At 45.6% G+C, this 22,003-nt stretch overlaps 3 protein-coding genes across 6 annotated transcripts in view; 2 read left to right on the forward strand and 1 right to left on the reverse strand.

The window, feature by feature from the left end:
• Positions 1-22,003, reverse strand: part of UQCR10 (ubiquinol-cytochrome c reductase, complex III subunit X) — a 433,107-nt gene that overhangs the window by 355,657 nt on the left and 55,447 nt on the right. The gene's annotated exons all lie outside the window — the stretch shown is intronic.
• Positions 4,290-9,468, forward strand: LOC310666722 (phospholipase A2-like). Its single transcript, XM_083418008.1, has 4 exons — positions 4,290-4,813; positions 5,471-5,645; positions 7,008-7,135; positions 9,174-9,468. The coding sequence occupies exons 1-4, from the start codon at positions 4,780-4,782 to the stop codon at positions 9,293-9,295; spliced, it is 459 nt and encodes a 152-aa protein (XP_083274134.1). The 5' UTR covers positions 4,290-4,779; the 3' UTR covers positions 9,296-9,468.
• Positions 10,648-19,970, forward strand: LOC310666686 (uncharacterized protein). 4 transcript variants are annotated; one of them, XM_083417941.1, is made up of 7 exons: positions 10,648-10,821; positions 14,232-14,460; positions 16,174-16,285; positions 16,489-16,607; positions 16,717-16,793; positions 18,670-18,774; positions 19,753-19,970. In XM_083417941.1, the coding sequence occupies exons 2-7, from the start codon at positions 14,239-14,241 to the stop codon at positions 19,910-19,912; spliced, it is 795 nt and encodes a 264-aa protein (XP_083274067.1). In that variant the 5' UTR covers positions 10,648-10,821; positions 14,232-14,238; the 3' UTR covers positions 19,913-19,970. The 4 variants fall into 4 exon arrangements, with proteins under 4 accessions (XP_083274067.1, XP_083274068.1, XP_083274069.1 ...); XM_083417942.1 differs by having other exon boundaries at positions 18,673-18,774; XM_083417943.1 differs by having other exon boundaries at positions 16,717-16,764.

The raw sequence follows: 22,003 nt of genomic DNA on the forward strand, positions 1-22,003 counted from the left end.
TGTAGATCAATGTCATGGAACTGTGGAGTTGGAAGGGACCACGAGGGTCATCTAGTCCAGCCCCCCTGCAATGCAGGAATCTTTTGCCCAACGTGGGGCTCAAACCCACAACCCTGAGATTAAGAGTCTCATTCTCTACCGACTGAGATATCCCTTCAACAGCATCCCTATATATTAATCATTTTATATTGAATTTTACTGATTTTTTTCTGAGACAAATAACATAATATGTAGTATCAAACACAGCTTACAGCACATAACAAAACCTGAGTGTGAACTTTGTCCCAGTACTACTTTGTTGATGCAAGGGGGACCAGAGAGAACTGAAGCAACCCGAGGTCACAAAAACAGGTGATCTGTTGAAACAGCAGTCTGGAAGACCAAAGGAAGTGATTTATTATTTTTTAGGTTGAAGACCAAAAATGTTTAGGTGTAGTACCGGTCCATAATGGACAATGAAGACCCGGGGCCAGGACTGCTTCCTGTTCTTGCAAAATAAATTCAACAAACAGAAACCAAGTAACTGAGAACCTTGCTTTGGATTTAATCCCTCTTAATGCTGCCTGTTAGGGACATGGGTGGCGCTGTGGGTTAAACCACAGAGCCTAGGACTTGCCGATCAGAAGGTCGGCAGTTCGAATCCCCGCGACGGGGTGAGCTCCCATTGCTCTGTCCCTGCTCCTGCCAACCTAGCTGTTCGAAAGCACGTCAAAGTGCAAGTAGATAAATAGGTACCACTCCGGTGGGAAGGTAAACGGCGTTTCCGTGTGCTGCTCTGGTTCGCCAGAAGCGGCTTAGTCATGCTGGCCACATGACCCGGAAGCTATACGCCGGCTCCCTCGGCCAATAAAGCGAGATGAGCGCCGCAACCCCAGAGTCAGCCATGACTGGACCTAATGGCCAGGGGTCCATTTACCTTTAACGCTGTCTGTTATGTTCTGTGACTTTTTCTACCACTGCCAGCTGCCCTACCTTATTCCTTATTTATCATTTTTCTATCCTATTTCTACCCCCCCCCTTTTCCCTCCAAGGAGCTCATGTGATTCTCCCCTTCCTTCTTTACTCCCCACAACAACCCTGGATGGAAGGTTTAGCTTGGGAGACAATTGCTGGCCCAAAGCCATGGCCAAGTGGGGGGATTTGAACTCTGGTCTCCCAGGTCCAAGTCTGACCCTTTTAACCGCTGCACCGTGTGGGCTGTATACATTTCAGGGGGCTGAGAGGAAAGCGATGAATTGCCATGTGTGTTTGTGGCAGAGGTCTGTGCTAGGAGCAGTCGGTGTGGCCCCCAGAAGGTCACACAGGAGGAAACGTGGCCCTTGAGCTGGGGAAAGGTTCCCTGCCATGGGCATAACCGGGCCTTGTCCTTTGAGGCCTAGAAAGGCAGGAGTGTGGGGACCCAACCACCTGTTCATTGTGTAATTTGCCTCTCAGCTGCCTGTTTTGTTTGCAAAGCTGTTGGCAGTTCAGCGGAATGTAGCAGAGTCAGGGCAAAGCCTGCAGCAAGGTTAGCGAACATAAGATCAGGTCAACGGCCCATCTAGTCTAGCATCCTATTCTCAGCGGCCAATCAGATGCCTTAGTGGGGAGCCAAAAAGCAGGACCAGAGCCCAGCAGCACTCTGCCTGCCTGTGATTCCTAACCCCTGTGTTGCAAAGAGAACGTCAGCAATGTCTAGGCAACACGATGACCATGTACGTACGCAACAGACAATCTTTATAGAATTCCTTCAAATCACAAGTACAAATAGTCTCAAAGTCTCTGAAAGTCTTTAAATGAAGTGAGGTACCAGACTTTGTAAGATGAAAGACAAGCTGTGAAGCTTTGTGTAAATATGTCCAACACTGAACAGTGATTCCGGATATTGACTGCTGTTTCTTAGAATTCTTCATCAGCATCGTGGGAGGATATAGAATTGCTTCATAAACCCATCTTATTTCAAATGAATGTATGTAAATGAAAATATCAAATGCTGTGGAACAGTGCTCACTGCTGACTACATTACAAAGTCTGGTAGCAAGTACAAAATGAAGTCTTTAGTCTCAAAGTCTCTGAAAATCTTTAAATGAAGAGTGGTACCAGACTTTGTAATGCAGTCAGCAGTGACTAGATTATTACATGAGCACTGTTCCACAGCATTTGATATTTCCATTTACATACATTTATTTGAAATAAGATGGGTTTATGAAGCAATTCTATATCCTCCCAGCACGCTGATAAAGAATTCTAATAAATAGTAGTCAATATCCGAAATCACTGTTCAGTGCTGGACATCATATTTGCTGTATACACAAAGCTTCACAGCTTGTCTTTCATTGTACAAAGTCTGGTACCTCGCTTCATTTAAAGATTTTCAGAGACTTTGAGACTAAAGATTTCATTTTGTACTTGTTATGGTTTGAAGGAATTCTATAAAGATTGTCTATTGCGTACGTACATGGTCATCGTGTTGCCTAGACATGGCTGCCTGTGATTCCTAGCAAGGAATGTTCAAAAGCATTGCTGCTTTCAAGCATGGAGGAAGAACATCGCCATCGTGGATAGTTGATCACCACCTCATCCGTGAATGTTTCTCATCCATGAATTTTTCTCTTCCACTTTTTTTAGTAGTTTTTCTTTCAGTTTTTAAGAATTAGATGTGTATGGCGCTGTGGGTTAAACCACAGAGCCTAGGACTTGCCAATCAGAAGGTCAGCGGTTCGAATCCCTGCGACGGGGTGAGCTCCTGTTGCTCGGTCCCTGCTCCTGCCAACCTAGCAGTTCGAAAGCACGTCAAAGTGAAAGTAGATAAATAGGTACCACTCCGGCGGGAAGGTAAACGGCATTTCTGTGCGCTGCTCTGGTTCGCCAGAAGCGGCTTAGTCATGCTGGCCACATGACCCGGAAGCTGTACCCTGGCTCCCTCGGCCAATAAAGCGAGATGAGCGCCGCAACCCCAGAGTCAGTCATGACTGGACCTGATGGTCAGGGGTCCCTTTACCTTTACCTTACTTAAGTACATGATACATTTGTCTTTTTTTTTTCCAACTTCCCACTCCATTTTCCATTTTATTTCTCCCCCTCTGCTGCACAACACCTTCTGCATCTTATTCCGTCCCATTGATGCTGTGTTTTCTTAATTCCTTCTGTTGCTCATAGTCCTAATCCCACTTCTCAGTTCATCATATTTTCTTAAATAGTCCGAAAAGGGCTTCCATTCTTCCACAAAGCCATCATTGTTAGGTTCTCCTATTTGGGCCGTTCACTTTGCCAATTCTGCATAGTCCCATCGCCTTACTTATCCATTCTTTGATCGCAACTTCTTCCTTCCATTTTTGTGCACAGAGAATCCCGGTGGCGGTCACTCCCGCTTGCAGGAGTTTTGTTTGTCTTGAACCCTTCCACCTTTCAGCTTCAGTGGATGGCCCCGAGTTCTAGAGTTATGAGAGATGGAGAAAAGCTTTCCTTTATTCACTTTCTCCCCCCTGTGCATCATGTTATACACTCGATACTAGACTAGGAATGAGGAACCTGTGGCTTCCCAGATGTCGTTGGGTTGGGTTTAGCTCAGTGGAAGACCGGGGGGCTGGGTACAAAAGTGCCAATATAAGCTTAGGGCTTATAATCTTCAAATGGAGAACTACTTAGCCCTTAGCCCACATGACCTTAGAAACTGGATTTTTGATCAGGATGCCAACGTAAGACAGAGCATCCATCACTGCTGCCCATTACTCTACTTGGTACCCCCAAATTAAGATCCATCACTCAAGGCCCCATTACCTTGAGATTCTGACATTCCCAGACCTACACAGGACTTTTGCAGAACTAAGATTCTAGCAGATGCCCTTGTCATATTTAGATGGGAGATTTTGGGGAATTCCCCTTACGGATCACAGATGTATATCTGGATGCAATCATGTAGAGGACATTACAAACTCTCTGCTGATTTTCCCCTGTATACAACGGCCAGAGCAAAATTTATGTTGCCAATTCTTAACTGGCTTCCGGGTCGGTCCGCACAGGAAATGACAGTTGAACTCCTAGCAGATAAACATCTATATATTACACACCAAGGAACCAAATTTGCACTGGCAGCCAAGAAGCTGCGTTCCAGCTATGTGAATGCACTCCAGTCTTAAGTCTCAATGTTGTAAATTTCTTTTCATGTTGTAAACTGCTACAAGTTATATGTCTGATCTTACAGGAAAGTTCTCCTTTTATTCTCTCTTGTCCATTGTAAAGGCTTTTGGCTATATACAATAAAATTGACCACCTTCTTTGTGTGCAGAAGGCCTAAGATTCAGTCCCAGGTCCAATCCCCAGCAACTCTCAGGTTGAAAGGATCTCAAGTTTAGCAGTCCTTGGAAAACCAACTCCCAGGAGATGTAACCAACGGTATGAACAATTTTCTCTGCAGTTGTGGGTGGCCCCATATAGCAGGCATGGGGAACCTCCAAGTTACCATGGGGTAACTTAAGCCCAAAAGGAGTCCCGTTTTGGTCTGCAGAGCTGTTACCCACCAGCACCCGACACACAGTGCCCCAAAAGTTTAAAACAAGAACATTCTTCTGTGGGAAAGCTGATAGCTAAGCGGAGTTCCGGAAAATAAGATGGCTGGCTTTCAGGTGGCCTTGGTTTAATCACAGATCACCTGGGCAACACTTATATAAAGGTAAACACACACAAACCTCCAGGTATCTTATCTTGAATTTTGCCGGGGACCAAGGTGAAAGCGAAGGTATAAAGAGGCCGAACACCCTACAGGAAAACTCTTCTTGCGAGGACTTAGCAGCCGACAGGATGAACCTTGCTCGGTTCCTAATCTTGGCATCAAGTAAGTTGTGGCTCTTAAGGGATGAATGGGTGTTCCTACTGAAACGGGAAATGGATATGCTGTGTTGGGGTGGGGGATAAATTCCTTTATTAACTGGGTTCCCTCTGAAGGATGCTTCTTGGTTAACAATTCATGGTACCTGTGGCACACCACCTCCATTGCCTGATGTGCTCCCTGACCAGCACTGTAGTGTGGCTTGCCAGGCAAGTCGCCAACACTGCAAGAGCGACCCGCTACCAGAGCCAAGCAGGGCTGCATTGCATCACCTGTCCAGCTGTGCAGAGGGGAACGCAGCCGGCTGATGGAGCCCTTGGCAGGCAAAACCCCCTGACACTCACAGAGAGGAGCGCTGGGGCAGGTTGTGCTGGGGTCGCCCCTTGCCCGCCCCCCCCCCCATCCATGGGCCTGATCTGTTCCCACCGTTCAGGGAATGCGGCACGCCAAGAGAGGAGTGAACGAGTGCTGGCTGGGTGGTCATTCAGCAAGGGGCCTTGGCACGGTCAAACTTGGAGACCGAAGGGCAGCCTGGCCTCAGGAATGCACCCTCGGGGCGGAGTTTTACTTTCCAGCTTGCGTTTAGCAGGCAAGATGATGCTTCAGCTCTCAGAAGCCTGGGAAATGCCAACCTAACCCTAACCGAACTCTTCTTGTGGGAAGTTTATGTCTCCCTTCTAGTAGGCTCGGACACGGCCTCCATCCCTAGGAACTTGTTGCAGTTCCATAACATGATCAAATGTACCATTCCCAGCAGTGACCCACTGAAGGATTATGCAGACTATGGTTGCTACTGTGGCTTGGGGGGCAGCGGGACACCAGTCGATGAGCTGGACAAGTAAGCAAATTTCTCATCTTTGCCCTCTGCCCCCCCCCCCCCGTCCCCAACGTGTTCCAAGGCTTTGCACCTCCTAATTTTATTAGGGCATCTGCAGGTGGTCAGTATTTTGCAGGAGGGGTTTAAAAACATACCAGAACTTCAGTTTTCTACACTTAAAGTGGACTCTACTGCAACAGATCTTCCTTTAAAAATTTGCTCTCTTTGGGGCTTACCTTGCACTTAAACTGAGAGCTGCAACTACAGCAGAATGCTGCAGCATGGTTGCTGGCAGAAGAGAGGGCTTGTCAGCATATAAAACTCTGCTAAGTGATGTGTACTGGTTGCTCATTTTCTACCAGGCCAAGTTCAAGATCTTGCTCTTGTGGGAAATGCGGCCTCATATAACTAGCATGTTTAGTTCAGGTTAATGCATTAAGGGGTTAAGACCACAGAATAAGCTGTTGTTGCTAGACGTGACCAGGTCACACCCTCTCACCTCCAGTAGGCAGTTAGGAAAGTTTTTTTCTTTGCCTTCTTTCTGTTGATTGTTCACTTCTACTATGTGAAGCCGATCAGAGAGGATGTCTGAGCTGGACTGCTCCCAGCTCAGAAAGTGTGTTCCGAAACATTTGCCATATTTTGTAAACTTAGCCTTTTTACCTGCATTTTTCTGGCTGCTGCATGGAAAAGCACATGAATTTGACCTTTGAAGTGTGTAAGTAAACTATTCTTTTAAACTTATCAAATAGTGTGGTCTCTGTTGTTCTAAAGGGACAGAAAGGGCAAGCGCTGTACACAAGTGACTTAAAAATGGGATATTTAAAAGGTCTAACAGCGTATATTCCCGCTCTTCACTTTGCTGTGTGTTTTTGTGTTTTAAAACCTCTGCTGTGGCTCTCTCTTATTGGAGGGTATTCTGCCCCACTTGGATCTAGGGATCTATCTACATACAGCAACAGCTATTAGTATATAAAGCCCTTAACCTCTTGGAACCAGTTTACCTGCGAGATCACCTTACCCTGATAACGGTATGTGCCCACTTGACTGCTTCGATCTGTGGAAGTGGCACTGTTAGAGATGCCACATAATACCTGTTCTGCAGTTGTATTAACTTAATATTTTAGTGTGGCATAGAATGTTGACATGTGTTTCAATGTGGCCTTTTACCTTATCCTTGATTTTAACTAGTTTTGAGTATTTGCTTTTAACTATACTTACTGATCGTTGCATTGTTTTCTTCTGGTTAAAGTGGATTGGCGTGCTTTAAATGTGTGCTGTGATGTTGTCTAGAGAAATCAACGTTCCTTCACTAAACAAGGCAGCTCCTAAGTGTCTCCCAAGCTCGTTGAATCAACTCGAATGTTTCTAATTTTCGAATAGGTGCTGCCAGATCCACGACAACTGCTACGGTGAGGCCAAGAAGCATTCCCAGTGCAAATTCCTCATAGACAACCCTTACACCAAGACCTACGCCTACAGCTGTTCGGGCAGTGATATCACCTGCAGCGGTAAATTCAGCCTCCACCCTGCTTTGGCTATGTCAGAGGGCCTAGTTCAGTTTCCAAATTAAATCCCCACTGTCTTAAATCAGGGATGGACACAGTTCCTGGCCATCTCGATAATGCTGGACTCCCAGCATCTCCCCCCCCCCTCCCAGCCAGTGTGGCCAATGGTCAGCAGGTGTTGGGTTGACACCTGTATGGTTACAGGGCTTTATTTTTCAGCCAGAACTTCTGGCGTCTCCCAGGTGGGCGCCTTAGTCATTATAAGAGAACAAGGGAGGCGTTCATAGTGAGTTCCGGTACCTCTTTTTCTAGAAAAATAGCACTGGTTGCAGGTACTCCATCCCAGAGTTAAAGAGGTGGCTTTCAGAGAATATTGGACCAATTTGGGGAGGAGAAAGCTATCAATGGCTACTAGCCAAAGTGACTATGTTCTGCCTCCATGGTCAAAGGTAGCAATGCTTCTAAATGCTAATTGCTAGAAGCCACAGGAGGGAGAGGACTCTTGGGCTTGGATCCTGCCACAAGCATCTGAGTGGCCATTGTGAGAACTGGATGCTGGACTATTTGGGCCTTTGGCCTGGTCAAGCAGGGCTCTTGTTAATAATGATGATGATGATAATGATAATAGTGATAATAATGATGATAATAATAATAATAATAATAATAATAATAATAATATAATTATACAGTGTTACCTCGCAAGACGAATGCCTCGCAAGACGAATGCCTCGCAAGACGAAAAACTCGCAAGACGAAAGAGTTTTTCGTTTTCTGAGTTGCTTCGCAAGACGAATTTCCCTATGGGCTTGCTTTTTAAAAAAACCGTCAATGCATTCCTATGGGAAACCGTCAATACACAGTGGTGCTTCACAAGACGAAAAAACTCGCAGAACGAATTAATTTCATCTTGCGAGGCACCACTGTAATGCCTCGCAAGACGAAAGAGTTTTTCATTTTCTGAGTTGCTTCGCAAGACGAATTTCCCTATGGGCTTGCTTCACAAGACGAAAACGTCTTGCGCCTTTTTTTTAAAACCGTCAATGCATTCCTATGGGAAACCGTCAATACACAGTGGTGCTTCGCAAAACGAAAAAATTCACAAGACGAAAAAACTCGCAGAACGAATGAATTTCGTCTTGCGAGGCACCACTGTATCCTGCCCATCTGACTGGATTTCCCCAGCCGTTCTGGGCAGTTGCTGACAAAATATAGCATCAAACATTAAAAGCTTCCTGGAACAGAGCTGCTTCCAGGTGTCTACAAAAAAAAATCTATTGTTGCTTAACTCTTAACATCTGCCAGGAGGGCATTTCATAGGTGGGTGCGACTACTGAGAAGGCCCTCTGCCTGGTTCCCTGTAACTTCACTTCTCGCAGTGAGGGAACCGCCAGAAGGCCCTCGGAGCTGGACCTCAGTGTCCGGGCTGAACGATGGAGGTGGAAACGCTCCTTCAGGTATACTGGGCTGAGGCCGTTTAGGGCTTTAAAGGTCAGCACTAACACTTTGAATTGTTCTCGGAAACGTACTGGAAGCCAGTGTAGGTCTTTCAGGACTGTTGTTATATGGTCTCGGCGGCCACTCCTGGTCACCAGTCTAGCTGCTGCATTCTGGATTAATTACAGTTTCTGAGTCACCTTCAAAGGTAGCCCCGCGTTTATGTTCTTATCTTCAGTAGTGGAGCTTGTGAGAGATCTCAGTCAAGGAGAGCAAAGCAGATGCTCTATAACAGAGCAAGAAACCTTCCCGTAAAAACAAATTAGGATTCTAGAATTTAGGGTTCTTTAAAAAAAGAAAGAAACTGAATTAAATAGGAAGCTGCCTAACACTGAGTGAGACCATTGGTCCATGTAGTCCAGTGTTGTCTGCACTGACTGGCAGTGGCTCTCCGGGATTTTAGGTAGGGCGTCTCTTGCACCCCTACCTGGAAATGCCAGGGATTGAACCTGGGACCTTCTGCATGCAAGGCAGGTGCCCTTCCACTTGGCTAAGGCCCTTCTCCCAAGAAGTCACCCAGTTCGCTCTTGCCCTTTTCCTGCTTCAGATGACAACGATGAATGTGCGGCGTTCGTCTGCGAGTGCGACCGTAGTGCGGCCATCTGCTTTGCAGGGGCTCCATACCAAGAGGAATATAAACAGCTGGACACGAGCAAACACTGCAAGTGATTGATGTTTGTGCTACAAACCATGCAAGGCCCTCGCTGCCGCTTCTCACGCATGCTGATCCTTTGGCGGACAACTGGAGAGATTGAGACAAGGTCCATAAAGCCGTTGTGTGTTTTCTACAGCAAAGGGGTTGCTTCCTGAGTCATGAATAAAATAAAAGCAGGCATCTAAAACTGTGTTTTATTATCCCCTTCCCCCTGCTGTCTTTGCAAATATTCAGCTTGACACAGATGTCATGGTTTCCACACACTCTGCCTGGTATCCTTGGAAAGTGGCCACTTTATATCTTGGCAAATTGTGGACTATCAGCAGTTCATCAGATGGGGAAGAAATTTGATTCATTGCCCCAACATACAAAGCGGTGAAACGATATGGGAGCCGAAACACAGGTGTCCTTTGGAAACTTGCCCTTCTCCAAATGTCGCAGCGCAGTTTACCAGCCCAGTAATTTGCAAAAATAAAATAAAAATTCAAGCATAAAAATGATAACCACGTGCAATAAGGCATAATAGTCGTACCTTGGTTTTCAAACGGCTTAGTTCTGGAACATTTTGGCTGCCGAACACCGCAAACCCGGAAGTGACTGTTCCGGTTTACGAACTATTTTTGGAAGCCGAGCATCCAACAGGGCTTCCACAGCTTCCGATTGGCTGCAGGAGATTCCTGTAGCCAATTGGAAGCTGCGCCTTGGTTTCCGAACGTTTTGGAAGTCAAACGGACTTCCAGAATGGATTCCGTTCGACTTCCAAGGTACAGTTGTATATTGTGGGGAATGGCTTTGCCAAAAATGCCTATTGGGCAAAATTAGCATTAAAAATTAGAATATTAGGAGAAATTCCCTGTAAAATACTAGTGAATTTTCATGAGGACTTTAAAAGCAATGGTAAGTTGACAGAGCATTTGCCTTGCATGTAGAAGGCCCTACTTTCAATCTCCAGGCAGGACTAGGAGAGACACCTATCTAAAACCCTGGAGAGTTGCTGCCAGTCAGGGTAGACACTGCTGACCTAGATGGACCCAATGGTCTGGTTCAGTAGAAGGCAGTTGCCTTATAATATTTGCGAACCCCAGTAAGTTGGTCATTGTGAGAACAGGATGCCGGACTAGATGGGTCAAAGTGCAACAGTGCTCTCCCGGCTTGTTATTCCAACAACTGGTACTCAAAAGCGCATTGCCTTTACGGTGGAGGTAGAACATAACCATCAAGGCTAGCAGCCATTGATAGCTGGTGCTGGGAATGATGATTGGCTGCTTTTGATCTGTGATGCCACAATTGCACAGCTGGAGGCAACAATTGGGACACGTAAGGGATTGGCTCATCTGCCTCTGATGTCACAATTCCTCCTGAGGCTGGGAGATATAGGGTACCAGAGCAGAATGGGTTGGCTTGCAAAGCTGCTCTCTACCAGCCACCTCAGAGTCAAAACTGCACCTCCTTTCCTGGCTAGCTGGCCCCAAGCATCAGCTACTTGGCTACTGCAGTTCTATAAAAGCCTTTGGGAATAAGTAACACCTGCCAAATAGAGGTACCACTTTAGTTAGTCGTTTGCCTTTGCGGGAGTCACTGCATCCGCTGTAAGGTTTTGTCTGTAATCCTGCACACACTTCATGGGGAGTAACTCCCATTGAACACAGAAGGAGTTACGACTGAGTCTTTGCCTCTTAAGAATATAAGAAGAGCCTGCTGGATTGGGCTAATGACCCACCTAATGTCCAACCAGTTGTTAGGAGGAGCCTCAGCCAATGAGAGGCATGGCCAACTAATTCTGGTTTTTCCCCTCACCTCCCTCCCTGCTGGGTTCTCCAAGGAGCAACACCAGGGGTCAGCAAACTTTTCCAGCTGTGGGCTGGTCCACCGTCCCTCAGACCATGTGGTGGGCCGGACAATTTTTTTTGGGGGGGGGGGATGAACGAATTCCTATGCCCCACAAGTAACCCAGAGATGCATTTTAAATGAAAGCACACATTCTACTCTTGTAAAAACACCAGACAGGCCCCACAAATAACCCAGAGATGCATTTTAAATAAAAGGACACATTCTACTCATGTAAAAACACGCTGATTCCTGGACTGTCCACAGTTAGGATTTAGAAGGCAATTGGGCCGCATCCGGCCCCCGGGCCTTAGGTTGCCTACCCCTGAGCAACACTAACGCCACCTTCGCACCATGCATTTAAACAGTGTGATGACATTTTAAACAGTCATGGCTTCCCCCCAAAGAATTCTGGGAGCTGTAGTTTGCTAATAGTACTAAGAGTTGTTAGAAGTCCCCTATTCCCTTCACAGAGCTACAATTCTGTGGTTTAACAATCAACCCCTCTTCCCAGGGAACTCTGTGAATTGTAGCTCTGGTAGGGGAATAGGGGGGTCTCCTAATAACTCTCAGTACCCTTAACAAACTACAGCTCCCACAATATTTTTTTTTGGGGGGGGAGCAGTTTTGCCTATTTAAAATGGCATCATAATGTTTTAAATGCATGGTCTAAATGTGACCTGAGTTTTCTGCTATTGCTAAGCAAACTTTTGCTAACAAGAAACTCCTCAACGTTTCTTACATAAGTTCTCTTGCATATTTCAGCAGTAAATAACAGACAGTAATACTAGCCTCAGTCCAATAGTTATAAAGCTTTTGCAATGACACCTATTTCCCTGAACTCTGCTGACCGAAATTTCCTACTTACCCTGCAACTCCACTGCATGTTATATAGAAAGAGCTTATTTCTTGCTATCCTTTCCAGCATGGCAGATTTGTAGCCGTATATTCCGCTCAATAACTAGGGACTTAGATAACATCGTAATATAATTTCCAGAGCATTTTCCCTGTATTTTCTGCTGGCGCTAACATTTTTAAACTAACTCTTCCACTTTCCGTTCCAGTCTTTCTTATCAATCTGTACATTCGCCGTTTCACATTCGTTCTGATTGAGGTTGCAATCAAAAACCTGAAATGGGAAAAACTGGACCCCATGACAAAAACGTGATTGCATTTAATGTGCCTAGACAGCTGTGAAAGGCCCCATTCCAGTTTGCAACTGCTGCACATGGGGAGGGCCTTTTAATTCTTCCATGTAGGCCATAGTCGTGATGAACCCCCCAACCACCCCACCCCCGCAAAACCTCAAAGCATAAGAATCCAAGAAGACACTGATTACTGGATCAGCCCAATGGCCCATTTTGCCCAGCATGCCCCAATGTGAAATCCACAAGCAGAACCTACGCACGACAGCACTCTCCCCTCCAGTGGTTTCCAGGAACTGGCATTCAGAATCATACTGCAACAATGGACAGAGCCAGTGCCCCCCTCCTCCCAGAAAAAAACCCAAGAAGCTCCACTCCACCTACCCCTCCACTGCTGTTATTTTTCTTTCAGATACGGTTGTCGTGGAATTCTACTCAGTATTGATCCAGAGCAGATTCCAACGTATAGTTAGCAGAGTAACAACTTAAACACGTTGCAGGATTCCCCAAAAATAGATCAGAGGCAATTGTATTTCATCCAGCAGAGCTTTACTGCTACTGAAGGCAAATGAGCATAATGGTCACAAATCCAATGCGTTCAGGACTGGCACTGTCCATACGAAATCCAGTTGCAGCAGACTTAACTTAAACTTACAAGAACTTATAATATGTCTGAACCTTAACGCTAAGCATACAGAACACCACACCAGAAGGAAAAGAGAGAAAGTTAAGACCCAGGGTCCTTCTGGCCTATTATTATAGTCAGCATGATCTTCACAGAGATGATCAGTTTAAACCAGCTTCTCTGAAGGAATAACCCAGGCTTCCTCAACCTTGGCCCTCCAGATGCTTTTGGCCTACAACTCCCATGATCCTTAGCTAGCAGGACCAGTGGTCAGGGATGATGGGAACTGTAGTCTCAAAACATCTGGAGGGCCGAGGCTGAGGAAGCATGGAATAACCCAAACATCATGAACCTTCTGCTTACTTCTTTCACACAGAGAAGCTTCCAGAACCCTCTTGAATTAATTAGAATAGGAAAGATCTCTACACATCAGGCCCATACTTTCTGTACTAAGAAATGCAAACTGACAATGGTAGCCTGTGGGAAACAGCTCACCGCTTAGACATATACTTTGCCCCTTTTGGGACCCCTGCACACCCCACAAAATTCATTTCTGGTGCTGCCATTGACTGTCTTCAACCATAAAGGCAGAACATAGCCATGGGTTGCCTTCCCCTCCATGATTTTTTGTCTAATCCCCCTTTAAAGCAATCCAAGTTGGCGACCGTCTCCACATCTCCAAGAATGCACACAAATAGGTATATATGTAAACAGCCTTGAGACCGGGAAATGATATAATGAATTGAAAAAGATGTTTAAAATAATGTTTAAAATAAACATTGTAAAAAAACAACAACCCAGAAGCTTTCCTTTTTGGAGATTATAGGAACAGAACTACCCAAACTGTATAGAAATTTATTCATATCTGCGACTACAGTGGCAAGAATGTTATTTGCCCAAAAATGGAAAGAATAAGTCCCAGAGAAAGAAGAATGGATACAATGGAGTATGCAGAAATGGCAAAACTTACTGGAAAAATAAGAAATCAAGATAACAAACTTTTTATAAAAGAACGGAAATGGTTTATTGAATATTTGCAAATAAAATGTAAACAGACCAGAACGTTGGCAGGATTATTGTAATAACCTGCAGCTACATAAGAATATATATTTAAAGTACATGAGTAAATGAGTAAATGAAGTTAATTTGGAATATGCAGAAAATATATTAAAAAAATGAAGGAACTGCAGAAAGAGGGGGAAGGAACTCGAGTTTTGAAACGTTAAAATGATTGTAAAATGATTGAAATGTCTAAAACTTAAAATCATAAAAAAGAGACTGTGGAAGGCGATTACTAAAATAATAAATTACTAAAATAATTAAAATCAAGAACTTCTTTACCTTCTTCTCCAGGGATAAGATGGAGACCTTGGGTGAATTTGACAACGAATCCCCGCTCTACGTCTCTTTCTGCAAGCGGATTTCCCCAGAGGACTTTGAGAAGCAATCTCTGACGTACACCCAGAAATCCCTGCAGGATCTTTATGCCAAAATGGAGCAGAACCCAGGAATCTGCGAGTCGATTGTGCGCAAGAGGAAGCAGCTGGAGAGTGAGGAAGCGGGTATGGCGTCCTACTTGAAGGTAAAGCTCAGAGCACCTCGAGATGTCTGGAAAAGAGGGTCAAAAGAGAAAAAAAGAGGCAAGCCTCAAAATGGAAGTTTTCTGCATTTTGAGGCTTGCCTCTTTTGTGCCACGTTTGTATTTAGAGCTTCTCTTTCTCTCTTCATAGTAAACTGGCTGCTTCCAGACATGGATGATTCAGCACAGTGGAGGCTAAACCCCAGTTCAGGGTCCTGAGACGCCTCACCTGAGCCTAACACATTGTGCCAGTCGAGTGTTTAACAGCAGCATTTTGCATCAAATGAAGTCTCAGAGTGCCACCCCATCCCAATAATCCACATGAGTGGGTTGCTAATATAGAGAGTGGTACCTCGGGTTACATACGCTTCAGGTTACATACGCTTCAGGTTACAGGCTCCGCTAACCCAGAAATAGTACCTCTAGTTAAGAACTTTGCTTCAGGATGAGAACAGAAATTGTGCGCCAGCAGTGGGAGGCCCCATTAGCCAAAGGGGTGCTTTAGGTTAAGAACAGTTTCAGGTTAAGAACAGAGCTCCGGAACGAATTAAGTACGTAACCAGAGGTACCACTGTACAACAAAAATTGAGTGTATTCCATTCTTAGCCCTGCATCTAATCCCCACACAAACCCACCAGGTTGGGCAACCCCACCTGACAGCAGGTGATTGACAGGGGGGTTTGTCCCACCCACCTGTCCTGCTTGGCCTGTGGAGGCGGCAGTATCCCAGTACATTTCCGAGCACAATTCAAAGTGTTGGTGCTGACCTTTAAAGCCCTAAACGGCCTCGGGCCCGTATACCTAAAGGAGCGTCTCCACCCCCATCGTTCAGCCTGCACACTGAGGTCCAGCACCGAGGGCCTTCTGGCGGTTCCCTCATTGCGAGAAGTGAGGTTACAGGGAACCAGAGGACCTTCTCGGTAGTGGCGCCCACCCTGTGGAATGCCCTCCCATCAGATGTCAAGGAAATAAGCAGCTATTTTATCTTTAAAAGACATCTGAAGGCAGCCCTGTTTAGGGAAGTTTTTAATATTTACTGCTGTATTGTTTTTAACACTCGATTGGGAGCCGCCCAGAGTTGCTGGGAAACTCAGCCAGATGGGCATGGTATAAATAATAAAGTTTATTATTATTATTATTATTATTATTATTATTATTGTGGTGCCCCACAAGACGAATGCCTCGCAAGACGGAAAACCCACTAGACAAAAGGGTTTTCCGTTTTGGAGGTGCTTCGCAAAATGAATTTGCTATGGGCTTGCTTCGCAAGACGAAAATGTCTTGCGATTCCTGGGGTTTTTTTCCCCTCCCCCCCTTTCCCCCAAGCCCCTAAGCCGCTTAACAGCTGTTCGCTAAGCCGCTTAACAGCTGATCTAAGCCGCTTATCAGCTGATCTAAGCCGCTAATAGCCTTTTAGCAGCTAATCCGCTAATCCCTTAAGCCTTTAATAGCCGCTAATAGCCTTTTAGCAGCTAATCCGCTAATCCCTTAAGCCTTTAATAGCCGCTAATAGCCGCTAAACCTCTAATAGCGCTAATCCGCTAATGGGCTTGCTTCGCAAGACGAAAAAACCGCAAGACGAAGAGACTCGCGGAACGGATTCTTTTCGTCTTGCGAGGCACCACTGTATAGTAGTGGTGACAAGTCAGGATGAGTTTCTTCAGCCCTGCTATGGTGCCCAGCCTATCTTCCACCCAGCCAACCCTTCTCTTCCAGGCCAAGATCTCTTCACTATTCAAACACAGCAACTCAATGGAAAGGGAGGAGATCCAAGAAGAGGTGGAACAGCTGAAACGGGAGATGCAGAAGGCCAGCAACTATGCTTTTGGTTGGTCCTGCCTTCCTCTAGGTAGAAGGGCTGGGAAGGGACTACTTCTGGACTTTGCTCCAGCCAGGAGAGGCTGTGGACGTGCCATGCCTCTGAAGACGTGGTTCCTTCCTTTCTGAGGAATCCCGGTTTCTAGAGCTTATCTGTCGCAGGACAACAACTCCCAGCACCTGTAACAAACTACATTTTTTACTCCTTTTCAGCCGCCAAGAGGGCATCACAGTTGGAGAGACGGGCAAGGAAGACCATGCCAGGCCAAGCCAGGCTTCCGGAGCAGGTTGTTGCAGCCATGCCCAAAGTCTTTGGTCCTTACCCAAAGCAGGTTTGTGCCAAGATGCTTTGCCCGCCCTCATCCCCAGTAGGAAATCAATCAGCTATCCATTTTGGTGGACTGGGCAATAACGGGCCTTCCCTCTCCACCCCCCAAACAGGCAGAGAGATCAGCGGGTTCTCTGAACATGGACTTGAAGCAGCCCCAGGTTGGCATATCATCAGTCAATCAAAAGAGGTGGGAGCTGATTGAAGGGCAAGGTGGGCGGGGAGGGGGGGTGTCTCAAAGTGGCAAGGCCCTCCCACAATGCATGGATGGGATAGAGAATGCTAAGAAGGTAGTCAAGTCGCGTTCCTCAAAATTAGGTCTCCAGCTGTTTTTGAACTACAGTTCCCATCATCCCTGATGACTGGTCCTGCTAGCTAGGGAGTTGTAGTCCAGATGTTGGGAGTTGTAGTCCAAAAAGACCCAAATTTGGGAGACATTCTAGTAAAGTGGGTTTTGGGGTGTGTTTTTTTACAGAAACTTTGACAGGCCTCATTCGGTAAAACAATACCATGAAGCATTCGTGGAGGCAGAGCATGACCATTGTGGCTAGTAGCCTCCTCCAGCCTTCTTTGAAAATCATCCAAGTTGGTGGCTATCACCAACTTTTTTTTAATGTTGTGAACCGCCCTGTGATCTTCAGACGAAGATCTACAACTAAGCAACAAGTGCAAATGAGACTGGTCTTCAACCGGCGCTTGGAGGCAGTGGTGGGCTGGTGGGGACTGGTAGAGTAGGAAGCAGGGAGCCCAACAGTAGGTGGCGCCAGAGCCGATGAAAGGCAGAGCCAACTAGTTTGAGTTTTGTCCCCATCCTCGTCCCTGCTGAGTTATATGAGGGCAACAGTGAAACTGAGGAGAAAGTGGAAGCTGAATGGACACTCCCAACCCCTCCCCTGGTAGTTAAGTAGGAAGGCAGGCAGGTGGGGGTTGGAAGAGAGCAGATTGAGGTTGGTGGGGCAGCACCCTATTCACCCTACAAGTGGACAATGGAAGTATGAGAGGTAGTAAATGTGACAAAATTAAGTACAATGGTACCTTGGGTTAAGTACTTAATTCATTCCGGAGGTCCGTTCTTAACCTGAAACTGTTCTTAACCTGAAGCACCATTTTAGCTAATGGGGCCTCCTGCTGCCGCCGCGCCACAAAACTTCTGTTCTCATCCTGAAGCAAAGTTCTTAACCCGAGGTACTATTTCTGGGTTAGCGGAGTCTATAACCTGAAGTGTATGTAGCCTGAAGCGTATGTAACCCGAGGTACCACTGTAATCTTAATCCAGTCAAGGGAGTAATGCAAAACTTTATTCATTGGGGGGGAAATGGAATTTATTTATTATGTTCTAGCTGCTATGGGCCCATGTTCCTTGGGAATTCGAAGAAACAAACAAACAAAAGATCTGTGCAGTTTTGATATCGGTAGTTAAAATCAGTGTAGTATTGAAAGGTTCAGTCCACCATCTTGATTCAAAACAGTGTCCAAATGGATTCAAACAAGGATGAAAACCTGCTCCTTGATTTTAGGAATTACTATGCAAAATTTGGTTATGGTATCTTAAGATATCCAGATGTATAGCAAACAAACAACTTCCCCAGTGCAGCAAAATGCAAGAAAACTATCCAGCTGTATACACTGAGAGATCAAATGTTTTTATTCAGACAGGCCTTTTGCCCCTAAAAGGGCTTGATCTGGCTGTTGTAACTATGATGAGGTTTGTTCAGGCCCTACTATTTTACCTGCGTATGGCTCTGTATACACCATGCACAACACCCACTAGAACTGTGGGAACCATAGCTGTCAACTTTTCCCTCTTGCAAGGAATCCTATTCGGAATAAGGGAATTTCCCTTAAAAAAGGGAAAACGTTGACAGCTATGGTGGAACTGTAGTTTGTTTAGGAAACATTGGGTTATTGTTTTATAATGGGGAAAAGACATTTCCCAGGATACTTTGGGGGTAATTAATATGTTTTAAATGTGCTTGTGTGGGTGATGGTTAGCCACCTTGAGCACCATTTGGTGGGAAAGGTGAGACATAACACAATGGCAAACCATTTCCTTTCTTCGTTTTTAGCAGTACAGTCGACCTGCATCCTGTTATGCTGAGTCCCGGTGGCTGCCGTTCCTCATTCCTGGGTAGCAACACCTTCAGCAGGGTGAAACCCTCCACTTTTCCAAGGTAGAGTTTCTCTTCCGAGGTTGTCCACACATTCATGGTCCTCTGCCTGTGCAAGGAGGTGTTTTGTTTTGACAATGGGCACAAAGAGCTGGCCTGTGTGGCGTCTCTGAGGCGCTTCTCCTAGAAAAATCCCATGGCGGTTTCGGGAGTCGAACAGACTCCTGGAACGGATTAAGTTCGAGAACCAAGGTACCACTGTCCTGCCCTATACGCACAGGTCTCAGGGCGGTTACAGCATAAAATCACAATATAAAAACACAAAATACCGTATCAAAATACAAAACTGGGGATTAGAAGAATCCCAATGCCCCCTCACAATGCTACAATTTCCAGAGTAGTCCAACTAGCAATCCCTCTGCCCAGGGAACTCTGGGAATGGTATCTCCGTGAGGTGGATAAGTGTCAGGAGTTCGGCCTACACTCGAGTAGGACCCTGGTAGAGACACATGCCCGACTGGCATGTTCTCTCCCTCCTGGTCTTTTGTTCGGGAGCTTCAAAAGCTTTCTTCAGCCCGAACATCACAGCGACCGATGCCAACAGACATCGGCACACTTAGGGATCCTCAGAGTCTGCGCAGTTCGCGTGACAGACCTCAGCACTTTATTTACATATAAACACACATGGAGCACTGCAACATGGGTCCCTCTCTCTCTAGCATCAGACAGCAAAGAGAAAAAGAACAAAGGACAATAGTCCCACTTCACAGAACACAGTAACACAAACATCCTGTCTCCGTCACTTCCCACTGTGGAGTCAAAACATACACCGTCATGTGATAGACAACAATCCCATGACTGCAGTCATGGAGCAGGAATTCCAATGAGGTTCAGCAACCTGAAAAGACGGCAGCTCCCATGATTCCTTGGGGGGAGCCATGACTGTGTGGTTTGAGTGGGGTCTACGATGGCAGTGCAGACGCGCCGCCGTCATGAGATATTAGGGATTCCTCACGGGGGAGGTTTCTCTTTCTCTTCCAGGACTGTTGACAACGGTCCAACTGATTCTATCCAAAGCGCCAGCCCAGCCAGCACATCCTCAGTTCTGAACGCACCTTTGCTGGCCCAGCCGAGAGTCAGAAAAGAAGACACACAGGATAATGAAAACCCGGGCCCCAGTTCCCACCCTACGGGGGCCTAGATGTCTCTTGGTGTAGCTGAAGATGCTAAGCAAATGAAAGTTCAGTGCATGATCCTTACCCGTGTTGTGGTTCTGATGTCCTAACACCTCCGGAGGAGGGAGGGAGAGACAAAATGGCTAACCAAGCTCGCATCCCATTTAAAACACTGTTACACTACTTTGACAGCCATTGAAGATGTTGGGGACCATAACTTGTTAAGGGTGCGGGGAACTGTAGCGCTGTGTGGGGTGGACGGGCAGATCTGTCTATTTTGGCTCCTTTCTCACTTTCCCAGTCTTCGGTTGTCTCCAGCTTTCGGCATTCAGGCCACAATACCGAATGAACCACATAAACTGGATCAGGGTTTTTTAAAGCCGGAACTCACCAGAACTCAGTTCCGGCACTTTTCAGGTGGGATCTATAGCCATTATAAGAGAACAAGGGAGGTGTTCATTGTGAGTTCCAGCACCTCTTTTTCTATAAAAATAACAGAAGGTGTTTGTCTCCTTTTTTGTAAATAATTTCTTATTAATTTATCACAGTTATATTTTCACAAATAAAAACTTACATTTCTACCAAATCTAAATTTATACAAATGCCTTTTCACAAACCTTCTCTCTGAGATTCTTTAAATCTCTGGGCTTCCCTCCATACCCTCTTCTGGTTCCTTATTTTCCTTATTTCTTATTTCTTCTGCATTTCCATACTTTTACTTTTCCAATTATTATTTCCCTTAATTTTATCTAATTTTCTGCTAGTTGCAAGCGTTTACTTAAAATCCTGCTAATGTTTCAACTTGTTTACAGTATTTTTGCACATAGACAATAAACGATTTGTATTTGTACAAACAGAAGGTGTTTCTCAAACACTATCCATCCCAACTCCTAATACGACAATTTTTTAAATTTGGGAGTTTTTAAAAAGCAGTTTCTCATTGCTTTTGCAATAAGGATGAAACTTTAGCAGTCCTGCTTAGACCTGTGAAAATACACAGTTCTTTTCAACCTGGTACAGTTGGATCTGAATAATGTGTGTGTTGTCGACATGTAATCTGTTAAATGGAACTGAATACAGCCTCCTGATTCTATCAGATTTCAGTTTAAAAACAAAAGTGGTACACAAGTTTCTAGTCCTTATAGATCTGAAGGAGAAAATAAATTAAAAAAAAAAAAAGTTTCTCAAAGGAGTGTATCATATTTATCTGTGTTTGGTAGAAACTTGTAACACACCAAATCCCTCTCCTCAAGATTCCTTCTCTATTATTATTATTATTTTGAGAAAACAACAACTACAGAATTGATTTGTCTACAGCGGAACATACCACTACAGCTGGAGTGGGGAACCTGTGGCCCTGCAGACTCCCATCTGACTGTTGTCATACCTTCCAACATTTCTCCAATGAAAATAGGGAAGTCTCATTCCGTAATGATAATTTTACTATTTATACCCCACACAGATTACTGGGTTGCCCTAACCACTCTGGACAGCTTCCAGCATATATAAAAGCATAAAACTTTTTTTAAAAAAACTTCCCTATACAGAATTGCCTTCAGATGGCTCGAGGGTCAGATAACTCCATACCCACCAAAATAGGGACATCCTAAGGAAAAGTGGTACATTCCGGGATCAAATCAGAAACCGGAACGGCTTCTCTAAATCAGGGAAGTCCCTGGAAAATAGGGACACTTTGAGGGTCTGCATTCAGCGGCAGAGCATATGCCCGCGCTGCCGAGGGCAGATGTACTCCTGAGGGGCGCAGGGTGTGGAGGGGGCCCTCCCACGCGCCACAGTTCAGCGTAGGTGTCAGGTGTGCGTGCAGGAGCCAGGCCCTGTGACCAATAGGACTTTGCAGGACTAGGGCCTGCCTAAGTTTGTTCTGAAGAGGCAAGGTGCGGCCTCACAGGTGAGGCCAACTCACAGCACCTGGTGGCAAGAACCAGGAAGGGATATAAGGTCAGCATTTCCCTTCAGCTCTCTGCCACAGCAACACGCTTCCTGCCTTGCTGTGTTTGGCTTCTTGCTTCCTGATCCTTGAACCTCAGCTTCTTGACCCTCAGACCCTTGACTCCCTGCTTCTTGATCCTCGGACTCTTGATTTTGTGCCCCTTGCT

The sequence above is a fragment of the Podarcis tiliguerta genome (assembly GCF_965153285.1).
Source record: "Podarcis tiliguerta genome assembly, chromosome: 16".
NCBI lineage: Eukaryota > Metazoa > Chordata > Lepidosauria > Squamata > Lacertidae > Podarcis > Podarcis tiliguerta.